Source organism: Salvelinus fontinalis, chromosome 8 (assembly GCF_029448725.1).
Source record: "Salvelinus fontinalis isolate EN_2023a chromosome 8, ASM2944872v1, whole genome shotgun sequence".
Lineage (NCBI taxonomy): Eukaryota > Metazoa > Chordata > Actinopteri > Salmoniformes > Salmonidae > Salvelinus > Salvelinus fontinalis.
This window is the reverse complement of record NC_074672.1, coordinates 30,346,722-30,367,668: the sequence shown is the minus strand read 5'-3', so window position 1 is coordinate 30,367,668 and position 20,947 is coordinate 30,346,722. Positions and strand designations below refer to the sequence as shown.

General features: G+C 44.7%; 1 protein-coding gene across 3 annotated transcripts in view; it reads right to left on the bottom strand.

Moving 5' to 3' along the window:
• Nucleotides 1-20,947, bottom strand: part of LOC129861085 (dedicator of cytokinesis protein 3-like) — an 80,470-nt gene that overhangs the window by 12,303 nt on the left and 47,220 nt on the right. For all 3 annotated transcript variants that reach the window (XM_055932189.1, XM_055932190.1, XM_055932191.1), the window contains exons 10-37: nucleotides 17,970-18,051; nucleotides 17,697-17,757; nucleotides 17,448-17,595; nucleotides 15,622-15,710; nucleotides 13,952-14,077; nucleotides 11,814-11,938; nucleotides 11,492-11,654; nucleotides 11,234-11,340; nucleotides 10,956-11,127; nucleotides 10,725-10,822; nucleotides 10,304-10,387; nucleotides 9,466-9,566; nucleotides 7,146-7,227; nucleotides 5,876-6,046; nucleotides 4,031-4,223; nucleotides 3,650-3,777; nucleotides 2,945-3,091; nucleotides 2,753-2,851; nucleotides 2,559-2,653; nucleotides 2,311-2,386; nucleotides 1,806-1,906; nucleotides 1,650-1,708; nucleotides 1,397-1,545; nucleotides 1,129-1,214; nucleotides 715-741; nucleotides 487-582; nucleotides 315-375; nucleotides 73-166 (exon numbers count right to left, since the gene is read on the bottom strand). In XM_055932189.1, the coding sequence (XP_055788164.1) occupies nucleotides 73-166; nucleotides 315-375; nucleotides 487-582; nucleotides 715-741; nucleotides 1,129-1,214; nucleotides 1,397-1,545; nucleotides 1,650-1,708; nucleotides 1,806-1,906; nucleotides 2,311-2,386; nucleotides 2,559-2,653; nucleotides 2,753-2,851; nucleotides 2,945-3,091; nucleotides 3,650-3,777; nucleotides 4,031-4,223; nucleotides 5,876-6,046; nucleotides 7,146-7,227; nucleotides 9,466-9,566; nucleotides 10,304-10,387; nucleotides 10,725-10,822; nucleotides 10,956-11,127; nucleotides 11,234-11,340; nucleotides 11,492-11,654; nucleotides 11,814-11,938; nucleotides 13,952-14,077; nucleotides 15,622-15,710; nucleotides 17,448-17,595; nucleotides 17,697-17,757; nucleotides 17,970-18,051 (3,020 nt within the window). The remainder of the gene's footprint in view (nucleotides 1-72; nucleotides 167-314; nucleotides 376-486; nucleotides 583-714; nucleotides 742-1,128; nucleotides 1,215-1,396; nucleotides 1,546-1,649; nucleotides 1,709-1,805; nucleotides 1,907-2,310; nucleotides 2,387-2,558; nucleotides 2,654-2,752; nucleotides 2,852-2,944; nucleotides 3,092-3,649; nucleotides 3,778-4,030; nucleotides 4,224-5,875; nucleotides 6,047-7,145; nucleotides 7,228-9,465; nucleotides 9,567-10,303; nucleotides 10,388-10,724; nucleotides 10,823-10,955; nucleotides 11,128-11,233; nucleotides 11,341-11,491; nucleotides 11,655-11,813; nucleotides 11,939-13,951; nucleotides 14,078-15,621; nucleotides 15,711-17,447; nucleotides 17,596-17,696; nucleotides 17,758-17,969; nucleotides 18,052-20,947) is intronic.

Here is a 20,947-nt window from a genome sequence, read left to right as displayed (position 1 = left end):
CCTTACGTGGTAATCCTGACTGTCACGGGGTTCCAATACTATACAGTGTGAGCAGGTTGACAAGTGTGTTACCTGTGTAGTCCTCTGCCTGCAGATGCAGGTCACACAGCTTGTGGATGTAGCGGATGTACATCTCCTCCTTGTTCATCTCAGACTTGTAGAAATTCTGGGGAGGGCAGGAAATGTTATCAGGAAGCAAGATTACTACAAGAACCAAGAACCAAAAACCAAAGTACATTTGCACTTGTCTCAACACATCTCTGGCATAACTGGTATATCAATTATAAGGTATAATAAATCATACGATGTCTCACCATGAGGTTGGAAGAGCCACCAATTTTCTTGTTCTCCATTTCATCTCCTTTCATACACTCCCTAAAAGTAGAGAGGGGTTTTAATGTCTCTCCAGTCTTTACAGTACATCCATGTATCAACAGTCAATGTTATGATATTAACATGTTGCTTGTGATGAGTAATCCAATCTACCTGTAATCTAGCAGCCGCTCCATCAGTCTTGTGACGGAGGTGACAAATGAGATGCCCGTCTCTCTCCACGTCTCCTGCTCAATTTTCTCAAGTAGGCTACAGACAAACAAGCTCTATGTTACACGTGCACATTATTATAAGGACAGTAAACCATAAATACTTATTTGTTTGAGGACCATGATAGTGGTAGAGCTAAAAGCTTGGGCTGTGGGGAAACTGATATCTTACCTGGGGTAAGGCCCAAACAACTGGGTCCTGAAAGACGCAGCAGAAAAAGACACAAGAAGTCAGGAGCATACAAAAGAACATTACAATCGTAGAATTGTACGTAGAATCACTCATTTGATCACTCTTTTGTTTCTGAGAATTATCCTGTACAGAAGGATATGCAAACTTTGTGTATTCAATGTTTAAAAAGGCTTCTAAATGTTGTAATTGTCACTTTGAAATGTCTGACTTGATTTGCCCTAATGAAAAAGTATCAACTCTTACAAAAAATGCCATTAATTATAATACACTGTTGCTGCAAGATAATTTTCCTGCTGTAGCAAACTGACTCAACTGAAGATCCTACATCTCTACTACAGCACACTGACTCAGGTAATATTGTGTATGAATACGACTGAGGTTGTTGGTGCTTACAGCAGACCAAAGAGCTCTCTGTGATTGCCATCCCCTTTCCCATCTGACACCATACTCTCCAGCTTGTCCATCAACTCTGCTTCCACCTACACACACACACACACACAGAGAGAGAGGTTAGTGCATAAGGAACCAACCACCACACTTCTACAGTAGCACTAAAATCATAGATCCATAACATAGATATGGTATTGGGTTATAACATGAAGTTAAACAAGGCCTACAGAGGATGAGTGGTGGCACACAGCAGGGGACAGACAGCACTGACCAGTTTGAAGTTGCCGTTCTGCCTCTGCTCCCAGTCCATCATGTCATGGAAGATGGGAATCATGATATTCCGGACCTCGCTCTGAGGCACAAGCGTCACTCCCAGGAACGGACCCATCATTCCAGGGATAAAGTGGGGCTTATTCTCACCTGGAGCACACAGAGAGGGCACAACACAGATGTTATAGAAACACACAACATTACCCATGAAGGCTAGAATGACAACAAAGCATCTGAATGTCATTTTATCTCACCAAGCTTCTGCCACATGCTGAAGAGCTCAAAGGCCATCATCACCCTCATGTCTCCATACCTACAGAGGAAGGAAGAGGGGGGGTATTGTAGAAAACATATAACTACTGACCACACACACAGATAAATACAAACACACGTGATGGAGAGGTTCTTACTTGTCCAGGACTTTCTTCCTCTTGGCCTGTGTGAGAGGCTCCAGCTGCAGACTGGGCTGGTTGATGTACAGGACCGTCAGGCTGAAGAAAGAGTTCCACACCTGAGAGAGAACATGCACATCAGACACGTGTTCAAATTCCCTTTAATGGCATAGATCTATCTATCTGTTAATCTATCCATCTATCCATGTAGGCCTACATCTTAGCAGGGTTGTCACTTTATACATTTCACCATCAGGTTATGCATTTCCATAGTTTCTCTGCAGTCATAAATCCAGGTTGAACCAACTCAGACACATAAGACTGGAGACAGGTGCAACACAGAATGGCAGCATAATGTTGTTAGGAAACCATGGAGAGACAGAGTCCTTTGTGAACAGAGAAAGACATGGAAAGAACAGCAGGTTCAGGGTCGACTTCTCCGGGATATTTAAGGCTCTATTGTTTACTTGCTTACTGCTGTTGTTCAACATGACACTTCTCGTTTCTCTACTGAGGCACGCACCTTGAAGTCAAAATCCGCCTCAGAGAAGTTATTGTGTAACGCTGGGGACAGGTACTGTGTTGTCACCACAATGACACTGCAGAAGAAGTCACAGCAAAACTTTAGGATAAAAAAAGACGATGCAACGTCTACACAAACGTCCCGTGCTATCAGCGTAAGGACTTTCATCTCATAGCTGCATATTTTCCCTTATCTCCTATAGGAGGCCATATGAAGGCAGTGTTACAGCTAATGTGAGTCAGACTTACTGACTGGTCAGAAGCCTCATAACACTCCAGTCTCGGGGGAAGATGGTGAGCTTCATCAGGTTCCGGAACACACAGAAGATCTTCAACATGAACTCCTGGAAGTCAATGGAGGTAGTGAGTATTGTGTACATTATCATCTACATATTATAGCTCAGCCCCGGGTTCCTAAATCAGACTGAGACTGTAGCTCTCACCTTGAGTTCCTCTTTGCTGTGGAAGTTGTTGAGCAGGTGGTGGAAGTGGACCTCTGTCATCTGTCTAAGTAGAGACAGCAGAGTGGACACATACTCCCCCTGGACAGGCAGAAACACTTCCATATCAGTGAGGTTCCATGCATTACAAAACATGATATTTTTCATGTAGTGTAGGAGAGGAGAGTCTCTGACCGTGATCTCAGCCGTGCACTGGGGACAGCGCTGCCCCCTAGCTGTCTCCAGAGACTGAGACTTGGACATGATGGACAACAGAGTCTGGAGCAGAACATCCAACAGGCTCTCCACCATCATCTCTACCTCCTCCTGAACAGAAGACTCCTAGGAAGAGGGGGAGAGAGAAACGATGGGGGAGAGGTGAGGAAATAGGAAGGAGAGAGTGGGAGGGGCAGAGAGAGAGATAGAGAGAAGGGTGGAAGAGGAGGAAAGAGAGAGAGAGGTCGAGTGAGAAGGAATTGAATGAATAATTCATTAATTTGTATAAGCCGCTCGACAGACCAAATAAAATATTAATTCAGCACACAACGTAAAGTGGCCTACAAAATAATGTCTTGACAATAATGTCTGAACAATGACATGGTATTATAATTGCCTTAACCAGCCTTGGCAGTGTATAAAGTTTTACCAACTAGTCTGTCATCCCATCTTTAATTCCATTTGATACAAGAAATGTGAAAACATTGTTTAGCTGGGATACTATAGATACAATACTGTAGGTGTTCTAGTAACCAGTTATGGTACCAGCTTTCGTTACAGAGAAGTAGCCCCTAACCACTGATACAAGGTCAGACATAATTTCATCCCCCTAATGATGAGGATTAGGACAACTTCAACTCCAATCTCTTCTACTGCAGTAGATTCAGTGGTGATGTGATGTACCATAGCGCTGGTATTGATGATGGAGAAGATGCTAGTGAGGATTCCTGAGCAGATCAGCAGCTCCCTCTGCTGGCGCAGGTGCAGGTGGATGTGATGCAGGACCACCGGCAGCAAAATACTACGAGACTCTGAGAGGGGGAGAGAGAGGAAAAGGGGAAGAGAATGGGAGGAGTATGGAGAGAGAGGGAGAGGGGGAGAGAGTGAAGGATCAATTGTAGAAAGATTTTAACCAGCTTTAGCCTTTGCCTTTTAGATTCTTTGTCCTGACAAAGAACCAGTTACAGGTAAAACAATCTATTACATTCCCACTTTAGGAGCATCTAACAGTGTTCACAGTTTCATTTGGTGTTAGTAAAGTTGTCCTGTAGTCTTCAGTCTTACCAGGGAAGAAGAAGAGCCTGCTCTCGACGGTGCGGGCGATAGACTGCAGTTTGACCACGTCCATAGACTGACCGATGTCCACCGTACTGGGCATGCTCCCCAGGGTGCCCCGGACATACTCAGCCACCTCCTGCACTGTGAACATCTGCAGCAGCTCGTCAAAGATGTCTGGGAAACTGTTCAATAACGCCGCCTGACAGGGTCAAGGAGAAGAGACAAGAAGGGAGGGAGAGAAAAGGAGAACAGACAGACAGACAGAGGGAGACAGAGAGGCAAAGAGAGAATGGCAGAGAGACAGGGAGAAGCAGGTCTAGATCATTTTGTATTCCTCCATTCTATAAATGACACTATGCCATAAGGGAGTTATAGGACTATAACATCCAAACAGGGATACATACGTCTTAAATGGACCATAAGAAGAACGTAAGCCAAAACAGGGCAGGGTAACAAATATCTTATCGAGGGAGGTTGACAGCTGACAGAGAGCAACTGCTAACTGAGACGAGAGAGACCTGGAGCATGTCTACCATAGAAAAGCATGCAGTTGATCACAACATTAAAAAGAGGGATCAGAACAAAAATAAAATTATACAAAGTATATCAGCGGAGGCTGGTGGGAGAAGCTGTAGGAGGACAGGCTCATTGTAATGGCTGAAATGGAATTGATGGAACGGAGTCAAACATGTGGTGTCCATATGTTTGATACCGTTCCATTTATTCAATTTCAGCCATTACAATGAGCCTGTCCTCCTATATCGACCTCCCACCAGCCTCCACTGAATTATATATGCATTAAAGGTCGACTTTGGGCAAAAATTCAAAAATAACAGCTTTAAACTGTATAACTGATCAATGCACCATTAGACCAGGTAATTTAATGCTTTAAAAAAAAAGAGTAATAAGATATTTGGCTACAGAAGTGTCACATCGATCTCTACAGCTTCTGTTCAAAAACAAATCCTGTGAAATGACATCAACACATACTGGAGGAGTTACTGGCTAGCTACAGTGGCTAGGGTAGATAATGAACTAGCTATGTTGATCATAGCATAGACAAAGGCACACCACATTTCTGTTTGAAAATTGAGAAAGAGAGGCCTCCCGAGTGGCTCAGCGGTCTAAGGCACTGCATCGAGGTGCTTGACCTGGGTTCGATCCCAGGCTGTGTCACAATCGGCCGTGTCCAGGAGTCCCATAGGGCGGAGCACAATTGGCCCAGCGTCATCCGTGTTAGGGGAGGGTTTGGCCGGGGGGGTTTTACTTGGCTCTTCGCGCTCTAGCGACTCGATTTTGCCTGGCTGGGCGCCTGCAGGCTGATTTCGGTTGTCAGTTGAATGGTGTTTCCGCCGACAAATTGGTGCGGCTGGCTTCCGGGTTAAGCGGGTGGGTGTTAAGAAGCGCTGTTTAGGTGGGTCATGTTTCGGACGACTGATGACTTGACCTTTGCTTCTCCCAAGCACGTTGGGGAGTTGCAGCGATGAGACAAGATCGTAATTGGATATCACAAGAAGGGGGATTTTTTTTTTTTTTACAGAATACAATTAAAATATAAAAAATACAATTGGAGAAAGAGGTGGACCGTTTTTCGTTCCCAGATTTAACCTTTAAGGTGCTTTACAGGAAAGCAACAGAAAGAAATGAAACTACATTAAATTAATGACAAATTAGTAATAAATGAATCAATTGAATCAAAGCTAAATTACCACAAAGATAGAACAAAGGAGCCGATAAGCTCATAATAGTCCAGTCAAAATGCACTGATCTGTCTATGTAGAATATGAGGGCATCTCGGCCTTCGGGGATAAAGACAAGCTAGAGACAGACCGGAAGTGCTGATGTTCTGACCTGTGTGAAGACGAGGGTCTCTGAGCTGCGGCTGTCCAGACTCAACACAAAGCGGATGGACTGGAAGAGCTCCTGGATGCTGGCCCTGAACAGCTCCTCCTCCATACCACAGGTCGCTCGCGAGTACAGGATCCGAGACTGGACGATAAACTTCAACAGGTACTCCAGAGCCTGGAGGGTGGACAGAGGACGAAACAGGATACAATTACCTGTAAAATACAAGTATCTTTATATTATCTGTAGTGTGGTGGTTTGAGTTGGATTGTGTTCCTTTCTTTAGGCCTTGTAATACAATATACCTTTATTTGACCACTACAGCATCAAAGAGCAAACCTTGGTATCATAATTCATGTCAGTATTCTGCAATGCAAACATATCAATACATATTGATGATTCCCTGTCATAAGATATATCTAGTCTTCATCCATCTGGAAACCGCCCCTGATCTACCGTGGCTTTAGATTATACTGTCTATTTTGACATTCATGTCATATTTCCTTTCATCTATAGGTGTGAGGTCTAAACGTTCCATGTTTGGTAAAGAAATACATGTTGGGAGTGTCTAACAGTGTGTGGGTTCACTCTGTTTGTCCAGACCTCCTCTCATGTCCTGATGTGATGTGAGCCTTACCCTCATGACCTCCTGGATGTGGTCCTGTCTGACAACCTTCGATGTGATGTGAGCCTTACCCTCATGACCTCCTGGATGTGGTCCTGTCCGACCACCTTCGATGTGATGTGAGCCTTACCCTCATGACCTCCTGGATGTGGTCCTGTCTGACAACCTTCGATGTGATGCGAGCCTTACCATCATGGCCTCCTGGATGTGATCCTGTCTGACAACCTCAGATGTGATGTGAGCCTTAACCTCATGGCCTCTTGGATGTGATCATGTCTGACAACCTCAGATGTGATGTGATGTGAGCCTTACCCTCATGGCCTCCTGGATGTGATCCTGTCTGACAACAGATGTGATGTGAGCCTTACCCTCATGGCCTCCTGGATGTGGTCCTGTCTGACAACAGATGTGATGTGAGCCTTACCCTCATGGCCTCCTGGATGTGGTCCTGTCTGACAACAGATGTGATGTGAGCCTTACCCTCATGGCCTCCTGGATGTGATCCTGTCTGACAACAGATGTGATGTGAGCCTTACCCTCATGGCCTCCTGGATGTGGTCCTGTCTGACAACAGATGTGATGTGAGCCTTACCCTCATGGCCTCCTGGATGTGATCCTGTCTGACAACCTCAGATGTGATGTGAGCCTTACCCTCATGGCCTCCTGGATGTGATCCTGTCTGACAACCTCAGCAGAGCGGTCCATGTACCACTTCAGACAGCGAATCAGCTCTCTACAAGAGCACAGAGTAAAGAGTGTTAAACATGGGGTATTTCATGGCCATATAAGACAAAGAAAATGTACACTGGTGTCATAGTCAGGTCCAACATTATTGGCACCCTTGATAAAGATATTATTATATATTATGTGTAGTGTGGTGGTTTGAGTTTGGTTGTGTGCTTTCTTTAGGCCTTACAATATCCCTTTACATGACCATTACAGTATCAAAGCGCAAACCTTTGTATCATAATTCATGTCAGTATTCTGCAATGCAAACATATCAATACATATTGATGACTCTCTGTCATAAGATATCTCTACTCTTCCTCCATCTGGAAACCTCCTCTGATCCACTGTGACTTTAGATTATAATGTCTAAAGTTTTCTGAGTTGGAGAACACGTTGGGAGGGATCTTAGACCCTCCCTCCATACAGAATCCTTCCAGATCCTTGATTTCCTCCGGCTGCCTTCTTCAATTTAAACCGCAGGTTTTCAAGGGGTTTCAAGTCCGGAGACTGAGATGGTCATTGTAAATGTTATTTTTCCGGCCAATGAACAATTTTTTTGTGGATTTTGATGTGTGCTTGGGGTTATTGTCTTGCTGGAAGATCCAATTGCGGCCAAGTTTTAGCCTCCTGGCAGAGGCAATCAGGTTTTTGTCCTGGTACAGAGTAGAGTTCATGACCTTAAAAAGCAAAATAGCCCCATAACATCAAAGATCCAACACCATATTTTACAGTAGGTATGGGGTTGTTTTCTGCTCATGCATTCTCATGTTGATGCCAAATCTTGGCATCCATCAGTCTTTGCATGGGCAAAGAGCTCTATTTTCATATCATCTGACCATAGCACGCACCGCTTCGAATCCAAGTGCCAATACCTTTTAGCAAACTCCAGGCATTTATATTTGTTGGATGACACTGGGAACACACTGGTTGAATCAATGTTGTTTCCACGTCATTTTAATGAAATTGTTGTTGAACCAATGTGGAATAGACATTGAATTGACGTCTGTGTTGAATTGACGTCTGTGCCCTGTGGGGGGGGGGGGGGTAAGGCATCGAAATGAGAACGCATGAGCAGAAAACAACCCCATACCTACTGTAAAATATGGTGTTGGATATTTGATGTTATTGGGCTCTTTTGTTTCCACTGGTCCTGGGGCCCTTATTAAAGGGATACTTCAGGATTTTGGCAATGCCCTTTGTCTACATGCTAGGAACATGCTAGGAGATATCAGCCTGTACCCGGACATTTTAGCCAAAAACCTGGACCTGAAGGTCCCCAAGAACGCAGTGGCCTCCATCATTTTTAAGTGAAAGAAGTTTGGAACCACCAAGACTCTTCCTAGAGCTGGCTGCCCGGCCAAACTGAGCAATCGGGGGAGAAGGGCCTTGGTCAGGGATGTGACCAAGAACCCGATGGTCACTCTGACAAGGCTCCAGAGTTCCTCTGTGGAGATGGGAGAAGCTTCCAGAAGGACAACCATCTCTGCAGCACCACCAATTAGGCCTTTATGGTAGAATGGCCAGATGGAAGCCACTTCTTAGTAAAAGGCACATGACAGCCCGCTTGGAGTTTGCCAAAAGGCACCTAAAGACTCTCAGACCATGAGAAACAAGATTCTCTGGTCTGACAATGACATTCAGCACACAGCCAAGACAATGCAGGAGTGGCTTCGGTACAAGTCTCTGAATGTCCTTGAGTGGCCCAGCCAGAGCCTGGACTTGAACACGATCGAACATCTCTGGAGATACCTGAAAATAGCTGTGCACCGACGCTCTCCATCCAACCTGACAGAGCTTGAGAAGATCTGCAAAGAAGAATGGGAGAAACTCCCCAAATACAGGTGTGCCAAGCTTGTAGCGTCATACCCAAGACGACTCGAGGCTGTAATCGCTGCGAAAGGAGCTTCACAAAGTACTGAGTAAAGGGTCTGTCAACAGACCGAAGTAAATGTGATATTTAAAAAAAAAAAAATTTTTGTAAATGTGCAAAAATGTTTTTACAAAACTGGTTTTGCTTTGTCATTATGGGGTATTGTGTGTAGACTGATGAGAAAACAAACAATTTACTCCATTTTAGAATAAGGCTGTAATGTAACAAAATGTGGAAAAAGTCAAGGGGGTCTGAATACTTTCCTAATGCACTATAGCTCAGTATATTAATAATTTATTTTATACAGTCTTATTTGTTCGTCTTTATCAAGGGTGCCAATAATTTTGGACCTGACCGTAAGTGGTACATTACTTGTAGGCCAGAGCTCCTGCAAAGTGGTTCTGTATGTATGCCTCCATAACAGGCCGGAAGTGGTAGAAACGACTGTCCCTGAGCAGGTTGATGATAAACACCTGAGTGCACAAAGACAGACAGACATAAGATAGGGTTTAAACATAAGATAGGGTTTAAACATAAGATAGGGTTTAAACCGCCTCCCGGGTGGCGCAGTGGTCTAGGGCACTGCATAGCAGTGCTAACTGCGCCACCAGAGTCTCTGGGTTCGCCCCCAGGCTCTGTCGCAGCCGGCCGCGACCGGGAGGACCGTGGGGCGACGCACAATTGGGCTAGCGTCGTCCGGGTTAGGGAGGGTTTGGCCGGTAGGGATTTCCTTGTCTCATCGTGCTCCAGCGACTCCTGTGGCGGGCTGGGCGCAGTGCGCGCTAACCAGGGGGGCCAGGTGCACGGTGTTTCCTCCGACACATTGGTGCGGCTGGCTTCCGGGTTGGAGGCGCGCTGTGTTAAAGAAGCAGTGCGGCTTGGTTGGGTTGTGCCTCGGAGGACGCATGGCTTTCGACCTTCGCCTCTCCCGAGCCCGTACGGGAGTTGTAGCGATGAGACAAGATAGTAATTACTAGCGATTGGATACCACGAAAATTGGGGAGAAAAAGGGGCTAGTTTAAAAAAAAAAAAAAAAAAAAAAAAGATAGGGTTTAAACATACTGGAGAAAATGTGAGTATGCTGCAGCCACACCACATGCATTCACGCATGTGTGCACACTCACACATGTGAGTCACACACACACATAAACACACACACACACGACATTCCATTACATTGAATGAGGTTGGTCTCTCCATCTTGACATACCAATGACTGGAAAACCAGTGGTCCGTATTTATCTGTGTTGTCATCCAGGAGACAAAATAGTGTATCCAGGACATCTCGTAGGAACTGCAGGGGAGAAGAGCCAGCTCAATCATTAAACCAGGGGTGTCAGACTCATTCCATGGAGGCCCTAGTGTCCACATGTTTTTGTTTTTTCCTCTCAATTAAGACCTAGACAACCAGGTGAGGGGAGTTACTTACTAATTAGTGACCTTAATTCATCAATCAAGTACAAGGGAGGAGCAAAAACCTGCAGACACCATCCGTGGAATGAGTTTGACACGTGCATTACACCATCATAGTTCCCCAAACCCAATAACATAGGCTAGTCACAGATCTGTTAGTGTTTGGCCAAACAACAAAGAGGAGTCTTTCCTAGATGTATTGATTGAATAAGAGTTACCTTGACAATCTCCTCTCCATTGATGTGGCGTAGTTGACCCAAGATGTCTAACACCCTGTCAGGGTGGGCTTTCCAGTTCAGCAGAGCCAGGAGGTCCACTGGAAAAAGAGCAGAATAGAATAGACACAAAAACATGTGTGAAGCTCTGGGTAAAGTTCGAGGCTAGGCTAGTGAATTCTCTGTTATTGAGTGTGGTGGGATGTACAATACAGTGTAGTGAGCTGGCCTTACCGTTCTGAGTGAGCTTGGTGGAGCAGAGCTGTGTGGAGACCCAGAAGGTCTCCTTGGGGTTCCTCTGGAAGGGCAGGGTGGAGGGCAGGTTGGGGCAGCTGTTGAAGTCCTCTTTACAGCAGGGCATGCTCAGGTACAGGCCCTGGTTGCTGAACGTTGCATTCTCATCACACTGGGCAACAGAGGCACAACAGAGAAACGTGTTAGATAGAAATTACAGAGAATAATGTAGAATATGTAAGCCTGTGTGTGCATGTCTGTGTCGCCTATGACCCCACCTTATAGACATAGAGCTCATGGCTCTCGTCTGACAACGTGGTCCCATCCTCCCTCATAAGAGGAGTGAAGGCAAAACCAAACAGCTTCTTCTCCCCTTTGTCTTTAGCTGAGGAGAGACACAAAGGAATTACTGTATAGTTTATGCCATCTACACAGCATAAACAATAACAGACACAATTCTGTATTGCTATCAAGTTAACAATAATGATAACAATAATAACTTAATTTCTAAATCCTGTCCAGTGTTGTTGACATACTGGAACAGTGTCTGAACTCAAAGCGCAGATGTGATCCTCTGAAGCGGTCTATGGGGATGGGTAGTTTAATCATCTCACTCCAGCGAGGGCTGTTGTTGTGGTACAGGACAAAAGAGCGGTGTTCACTGGTGTTGGGCTCCCCACTACCCAGACTGATACAGTCCTGATGTGGGGAATAGAGAGAGGACAGGCACTCTTTAGAATGGATGGATGGGTGGGTGAATGGATAGATAGATGGATAATGGTGTAATGGTCTGACAAATGGTTGAAATCATGAAATCCAAATCAATTACGACAAACCAACAGAAATGTTCTCTGTTACCTTGAGTGTGTCCCCATCGGCGTAAAGCACATACACAGTGACCTCAATATTTTTCTGGACACTCTTGCCCCCCCTCTCAAAGTCCCCTCGCTCCAGGGTCAGGTACAGGTCATTACGAGTGTCACCTAGGATAAGGACACACAGTCAAGCAATGACAGTGTTCTGTTCTAGAGAATTCTCTCTCTACAGTGTCCCTACAGTTCAGAGGAACAGGCCTTAGAATGCTCACGAGACAATAACATCTCCACAAGTTCCAAGCCTATGACAGAACCAAATGAATGTTTCATGTGCACGGAATTGTTAGTTTATCTTTACTTTATACTCTGTGGTTTTTGCCTTCTATAATTTACCTCAGCCTCAAGTGATCCTAAGTCTGGGATATCCCCGAACGTGGAGCTACGCATGCCTATAGGCAACGTCTTTAAAAAATTGCGGAAGTAAGCCATCTGGCTGGAAGAACTAAGGGATCCTGGGGTAGCTCAGATGAGTGTGGACATTATGAATTAGGATGCGGCGCTGACACCAAACATTATTGTTCTTGTCAATAAAAAATGGCCCTCCTGAGTTCTAATATACACAGTAGCTCATAATAACTGTCTCAGCACCCTATGTGAGTCAGTGCTTAATGGAAAAGATATCAATGACTACAGTGAAAGAAGATATTGCAGTTATTTATAAGATCAGATTACTGTTATTTATATCTTACTCATTTCCTTGGGGACAGATGAGTCACTGACAGGGGTATTGGGAGGTATTTTAAATCGGAGTGAAAGGAAGTGGAGGGGTGTATGTGTGTGTGTGTGTGTGTGTGTGTGTGTGTGTGTGTGTGTGTGTGTGTGTGTGTGTGTGTGTGTGTGTGTGTGTGTGTGTGTGTGTGTGTGTGTGTGTGTGTGTGTGTGTGTGTGTGTGTGTGTGTGTGTGTGTGTGTGTGTGTGTGTACACTGTAGTATTCATCCAAGTGGAACCCTAAAAGAGTGATGCCAAATAATGAAACAAACACACACTTTATGGCCCTTCACTCCTTTTACAGAATCTTTGAAGATCTTTGTTGTTTGTTTACAAATGGTCACAGTTTAAAGACATGCTCCGGTACTTTGGAGACTAAGAAATACTTTTTTAAATCTCCCGCTTTGGGCTGGATGTGTCAATGTGTTGTTCCTACATGCATAATCCATAATAATAATTACTGTCTTACCTCATTTAGCCACAAAATCCCTAGTTTGAAAGCAACTAATTTCCCAAAGCTGTGCCACGCAGTTACCCTACGTTCCCCCCCACGTGGGCCAGCCCCCTAGTAATTTGAGTTATAGCCATTGAGTGACAGAATTTGAGTGACAGTAATCAAGAGGGCTGCCCAGCGTTATCCAATGAGGTTGCAGGGCAGGCCCAACGGCTCAATGGACACAGCAGAGAGAGAGAGGGAGCTGCCTGCCATAAGATGAGGGACAGTGTCTGACAGACCAATCAACCTGCACATGTCCTCTATTGTATGCTTATTGTTATTATTCAATGTATGGTTATTTTGACCCGTGGTTATTGTTGTTACTGTTGTCCTGTTGACCATTATGATTCTTATTATCTTAATATTGTAAATATCCAAAGTAAGCTTTGGCAATATGTACATTGTTACGTCATGCCAATAAAGCAAATTGAATTGAGAGAGAAAGAGAGAGTACATATCTGCATATATGTGACAGAAAGAGAGAGAACATATCTGCATATATGTGACATAGTACGCAATTTTCCGAGACCACTTTTGGCTCGTGGGTGCTACTGTCAGAACTACTGGCTAAAAAGTATACAAAAGCACCAGAGAATCTCTTTCAGCCTCTGACCCAAATGTTGTCGAAAGTAGGAAACACCTAGCCTACATTCTCTTCAGTACAGGCCTAACTCCTGCTGAGTGTTTATTTCAAGTGAAACATCTGATTTTGAGCATTTTGGACTGAGACTGGTGTCCAACTGTGTCAATGCAACTGGTGTCCTTCTGAACATCTGCTTATTCCCCCTTAAATAATCACTTCCCTTGAATGAAACACAAGCCATATTTTCTGGAACTCCTCCTTTCTCCCTACCCCCTACACCCTACCCTCTACTCCCTATCCCCTACCAACTACTCCCTATCCCCTACCCCTCACCTGGCATGATAACATCAGGGAAGCCCAGTTTGCGTGTGATGGCCAGAGACCTGCTGAACACAGCCTGGTTCTCCCTCCTGATCTGATCCAGTTCCCCCCGCAGCAGCTGTAGAGAGATGATGAGGCCTGGGAAGTGATGGAGAGGGAGGGAGAGAGGGATTTAAGGGAGTGAAGGGATGGAGAGAGGCAGGGGGAAGGGGGAAGGAAGTGAGAGGGGGAAAGAGGAAGAGAGGGGAGAGGGAGGAGAATTAAAAGGGACAGAGAGAAAGAGAGAGGAGAGAGAGAATGAGTGAAGGGATGGAGGGAGTGAAGGGATGGAGAGGGAGTGAAGGGAGGGAGGGAGTGAAGGGAGGGAGGGAATGAAGGGATGGAGAGGGAGTGAAGGGAGGGAGGGAGGGAGTGAAGGGAGGGAGGGAATGAAGGGATGGAGAGGGAGTGAAGGGAGGGAGGGAGTGAAGGGAGGGAGGGAATGAAGGGATGGAGAGGGAGTGAAGGGAGGGAGGGAGTGAAGGGAGGGAGGGAATGAAGGGATGGAGAGGGAGTGAAGGGAGGGAGGGAGTGAAGGGAGGGAGGGAATGAAGGGATGGAGAGAGGAGGCATGGACAGGGGCAGGGGGGAGGGAGGGAGGGAATGAAGGGATGGAGAGAGGAGGCATGGACAGGGGCAGGGGGGAGGGAGGGAGGGAATGAAGGGATGGAGAGAGGAGGCATGGACAGGGGCAGGGGGGAGGGAGGGAGGGAATGAAGGGATGGAGAGAGGAGGCATGGACAGGGGCAGGGGGGAGGGAGGGAGGGAAATAGGAAGAGGAGGAGAAGGATAAGGGATAGAGAAAGAGAGAGGAGAGAGAGAATGAAAGAGAGAACGAGGGGAGGGAGGAATAGAGGGGTATTTAAGGGACATTAGTCAGAGTGCGGGGGAGGAAGAGACAGACAGGAGCATGGATGGAGAGATAAAGTCACAGCGAGGAAAGGAGAGAGAAAAAAAGGTGGGGTGGCATTAGGAATAGAAAAAGAGAAAAGGGTATGGAACAAGACAAGATGACGGAATTCAGTGACTCATTTATGCTACAGAAATATACCAGTGTGAAACACAAGAAAGACAACGCTGAGCAACATGAAGATGCATGCAACACAGACATTCTATCAGTCTAACTAAAATGGAGGTCTGTTTGAACTGACATGTGGAACCACAGAGCACATTTCCTCTGCATCATCACATTGTGGATGTATCCTGTACATGTGCAGTGAAACGTCAATAATGAGAGCCCTTTCCTTCAGCTTGTCCTTAATGCTGATTGACATAGTCATGGTGATCAAGACGCCATTATGACACTGAATATCTGATTTAACCTTGGAGGACCTCTAAGACAGATATGGCCAGTAACGTCTATGTCTCAAAGCTGAAACGAAACGTTCTATATACTTTACCTTCTTTGTCAGTTGGTTATTCACATCCTTTAACATGTAATGTCCTAGAAGTCCATTTCAATTCAGTCAATTTAGGAGACTAATTGGCATTTCAATTTAAAAAAATGGAAAACTGCCATTTTTCTTCAATGAGGATTTCTCAAGTTCTTGAAATGGAATTCCAATTACTTCCTGAATTGATTGCCATTGAAATGGAACGGACCAAAACCCTGGCCCCAGAGGATGAATGATCATCATATGTACCATAGTTGGTGCTAGGGGCCGAGTACTTTGTGCTGGACTTGCGTATGATGTTCTCGTGGATCTGAAACCACTCGTTCTCATTGTTACATCTGGAGAAAAAGATAGAGAGAAGACAGAGGGAAGACAGAGAGAAGACAAAGAGACAATAGAGAGATGGTAGAGAGAAGACAGAGAAGATAGAGAGAAGATACAGAGAAGATACAGAGAAGAGAGAAAATAGAGAGAAAATAGAGAGAAGCATTAATGACACACACATTAGAGGGGGAGAGATGGACAGATGTGGACGGTTGTGTCCCTGAAGCGTTTTCCTCCTGGAGAAAAGATACCAGTGGGGGGGACATGCTATCAAGCAGCACATTACCCCAAAAGCACAGGCCTCTAAGCTGAGTTGACAGACAGCTCTCTGTCTTCTCCTTTCCTCCTCTCCTTTCCTCTCCACCAGGCTTTTTCATTACTGTAGGCCCGTGGGCCCCCGGGAGAGGAATGGGGGGAAAGCACTGGCTGGAGCCTTATTTATTTGTATTTTTTATATAACCTTTATTTAACTAGGCAAGTCAGTTAAGAACAAATTCTTACTTACAATGATGGCCTACCCTGGCCAAACCCAGACGACGCTGGGCCAATTGTGCGCCGCCCTATGGGACTCCCAATCACAACCGGATATGATACAGCCTGGATTCGTCACTATAGTGACGCCTCTTGCACTGAGATGCAGTGCCTAAACCGCTGCGCAACTCGGGAGACCCTTATAGGGAGGACAGTTTAGTGGCAGCTCTGCTCTACACTCAAAACGCTGCTCGCTTTTTCTTCTGAGGAGACGTGCATAGGGCTGATAATAATCAGCATCATAACAATAGTTAACGTTATACTGCAAATCATTTCTATAATTAATTTAGTGTAGGGCAAGCTCTTTTGGATGTCCTTCTGCAATGTGGATAAAAGGGCATCGAAAAAAGTAGATATCAGTAGCGTCGGGCTATCTAGACCACATCCAAAAGCCCTGACACAGAGTCCTGACAGAGGAGGCCGAATGCTGAGGAAGAGGAGGAGGAGAGTAGGAGGAGAGGGGAAAGAGGGAAGGAGGATAGGAGGACACACATGCGTTATAGCTATCTGTTGAGTCACTGCCTCAGAATGCTTAGCTCAGTGTTATTTTCCCTTCTACTACTCCTCAAACTTTGTCCTCTAACTTTGTCTAAGTGCATTTGTCTAAGTGTCATCTCCCTCCTTTCTCATACACACACACTCTCTCTATCTCTAACTCTCTCTGTCTATCTCTCTGACTTGCACTCTCACACTCTCTTTCTCTGTTGCTCACTCATGCCTTCATTGCTTGGCGGGTTACAGGAGTGTCTCTTGCATGGTGCCTAACAGAGGGAGCCAGATTCCCATCACGCCAGGAGCACAATCTTAGGCCCTGGTTGAACAGATATTGATTTTCCAGAGGACACTTCATTATCATTCTGGTCCAAAAACAAAGCGCATCAACACAGTCAAGCACTTGGTTGGGAACATTCACAGAACATTGGTAGAACATCATGCCTCAGTAAACACAGTGGAATTCCAACCAATGGCGCTGTTTTTGGAGTCTTTTCACAGTCATTTTAATGGAGATATCTTTGTAAAAGGCTGATGACACATTACATTGTTAGTAGTCAGTTATTCTGGCTACTAACATCCATTTAGATGGCGTCCATATTTACCAGGACTCCAGCTACATGTAGTATGTGGTGTCAGCTAAATATTGCTTTAGTATTTAGAAAAACGCTGGTTAATTGTAAATCGCTCTGGATAAGATCATGACTAAAATGTAGACTGTGACTCACGTGTAAACTTTGAGTACAAAGTCCTTCTCCTCTTTGAGGTCAGTGATGGTGTGGAACACGTCACTCATGGCCAGGACAGCACAGCCGTACGGTCTCCTGTACTGCACGTGGGGCAGACCCTTCTTTGAGTCATTCAACAACATACGACCTGGATACAACAACAACAACAATGCATTAGCTCCATATGAGTAATAGCTTTCCTGGAAATCACATTGGGATATTTCTGTTACTCCGTTTCACAAGGTTTACCAGTTCGTATGACATGTGTCACAATGTACAGGTCTCTCTTCAAGTCCTTACTGCTCAGATCCTAAGGACAAAACAACCATTAACACAAAACACTGTAGCCGACTTACAGTGCATGGATGTTCCCACATTAGGTAACTACATTATTTATTTGGATTATTGCTGTTTTACTGTTATTGCTGTTGAATCACATAATCCATGAATAGCTAATCCAAAACTAAAATCCTATGAGTGTCTATCAGTGGCATCATGTGAGTGAGGAGAGCGAAGTGTTACCGTGAAGAGAGCACACAGACGGTCCACTTTCTCTGGGTTCTTTGGCCCTCCATTTTTGTTTAGTCTCACCATAAACTTCTCACTAAGAAGGGAGATACAACATACAGATTATAACATGAATTAAGGCACATTGTTTTTAATTTAATCCTTATTAAAACCAGGAAGCCCCATTGAGATAAATCATCTATTTACAAAGTGAAAGGAACCCTGAGCAGTCCTGTATCGTGTGTAAATATGACACATGAGCGAAGTGGCCTTGCACTAAGTAAGGGTGACATGTTGTGTGTAGGGGGGGATGTCTACTATGCCCTCTAGTAAAGATGACATGTTGTGGGTGGGGGGGGGGGGGTGTAAACAAATAGGGCTATCTTCTGTATACCATCCCTACCTTGTCACAACACAACTGATTGGCTGAAACGCATTAAGGAAAGAAATTCTAAAAATGTACTTTGAACAAGGCACACCTGTTAATTGAAATGCATTCCAGGTGACTACCTCATGAAGCTGGTTGAGAGAATGCCAAGTGTGTGCAAAGCTGTCACCAGGGCAAAGGGTGGCTACTTTGAAGAATCTAAAATGTATTTTGATGTGATTACCACTTATTTTGTTACTACATGATTCCATACGTGTTATTTCATAGTTCTGATGCCTTTACATTTATTATACAATGTAGAAAATAGTACAATAAATAAAAAACATTGAATGAGTAGGTAAGTCCAAACGTTTGACTCTTACTGTATATATTTAAATATATATATATACTGAACAGAAAAATGATACAATTTCAACGATTTTACTAAGTTCGAGTTCATATTAGGGAATCAGTCAATTGAAATAAATGTATTAGGCCCTAATCTATGGATTTCACATGACTGGGCAGAGCGCAGCCATGGGTGGGCCTAGGAGGGCATAGGCCCACCCACTTGGGAGCCAGGCCCAGCCAATCAAAATGAGTTTTTCCCCACAAAAGGACTTTATTACAGAAATACACCTCAATTTCATCAACTGTCCTGGTGGATGGTCTCAGACTATCCCTCAGGTGAAGAAGCTGTGCGTGGAGGGCCTGGTCTGCGGTTGTGAGGCCGGTTGGAAGTACTGCCAATTTCTCTAAAACGACGTTGGAGGCCGCTTATGGTAGATAAATGAACATTCAATTCTCTGGCAACAGCGCTGGTGGAGATTGCTGCAGTCAGCATGCCAATTGCACACTCCCTCAAAATTAGGACATCTGTGGCATTATGTTGTGTGAAAAAACGGCATATTTAAGAGTGGCCTTTGATTGTCCCCAGCACAAGGTGCACCTATGTAATGATCATGCTGTTTAATCAGCTTCTTTATATGCAACACATGTCAGGTTGATGGATTATCTTGGCAAAGGAGAAATGTAAACTAACAGGGATGTCAACATATTTGTATATTCTGTTATAATCTCCACCCGGCACAGCCAGAAGAGGACTGGCCACCCCTCATAGCCTGGTTCCTCTCTAGGTTTCTTCCTAGGTTTTGGCCTTTCTATGGAGTTTTTCCTAGCCACCGTGCTTCTACACCTGCATTGCTTGCTGTTTGGGGTTTTAGGCTGGGTTTATGTACAGCACTTTGAGATATCAGCTGATGTAAGAAGTGCTATTTAAATACATTTGATTTGATATAGACAGGTGTGTGTCATTCCAAGTCATGTCCAAGCAATTGAGTTTGCCACCTATGGACTCCAAGTTGTAGAAACATCTCAAAGATGATCAATGGAAACAGGATGCACCTGAGCTCAATTTAGAGTCTCATAGCAAAGGGTCTGAATACTTATGTAAAAAACATGTGTTTTTGCTTTGTTATTATGGGGTATTGTGTATATATTGCAGAGGAAATGGTTTTATTTAAACCATTTTAAAATAAGGTGGTAGCATAACAAAATGTGGAAAGAATTCAAGGGGTTTGAATACTTTCCGAAGGCACTGTACATGTCGTGGGATGCTTTTCACAAGGACATATTGTTTTGTGTCAGGATTCCTGAGCATGAAACGCATATGGGATTTTCAGTGTGCTGGATGGCTATATTGACAAAAAACTGATTCCATATGGGATCGAATGGTGGGCTTTTACACAGATGGGGTTCCATCTATCACGGGAGAGCGGCCAGTCCTCTGCACTCAAGTTCTCCCATATGGACGCATTGTATGATCCACTGAGAGCAACTGGTGGCAAAAGAGCTGTGAGCACAGAACTGGGAGATATACTACAGCAGGTAACTTTGATTGTAAACTACATCAAACCACATCCACTGAGCGCACGCCTGTTCACAAAACTCTGTGGAAACATGGGATCAGAGCATGATAATGTTCTATTTCACACTGAGGCTTGGTGGTTATTGAGGGGGGGGTGATGGAAATATTTTTTACATTGAGAGAGGAACTGTTGTTATTCACAATGGATTTTTTTTAAACAGACTTGGTTGACTTTCTGTGTAATGAATAGAAAATAACAGAAAACAGTATCAGTATGATGACTGCTCAAATCCAACGCTTTGAAGACCACTTTGGGACGGACCTACTTCCCAATACGTTTCACTGTGATCCTGGCTCAGTTGACATGCCGGTAAGTGAAATCGAACAGCTGATCGAGATGTCATTGGACCAAATGATGTAGACAACGCATTCAAGGGTCACTACGGAGGATTTTCAATTCCTGACACAAAGGGAATAAATAGTGTTCAAAAAGAACTGGGAAACTAGAAAATATCTGACTTCTGACTTCAGTGCACTTGAAACCACTGGGACCTCGGAAAGAAAATCCTTTTGAACAGTCACCCAACTCGGAATTCCAACTCGGGAACTCGTGCCTCTTTCTAGAGTTCTGACTTTCCAACCTAAAGATACCTGGTCTCATGGGAGACCCATGAGGCGGCGCACAATGGCCCAGCATCGTCCGGGTTAGGGGAGTGTTTGGCCGGCCGGGATTTCCTTATCCCATCGCACTCTAGCGAC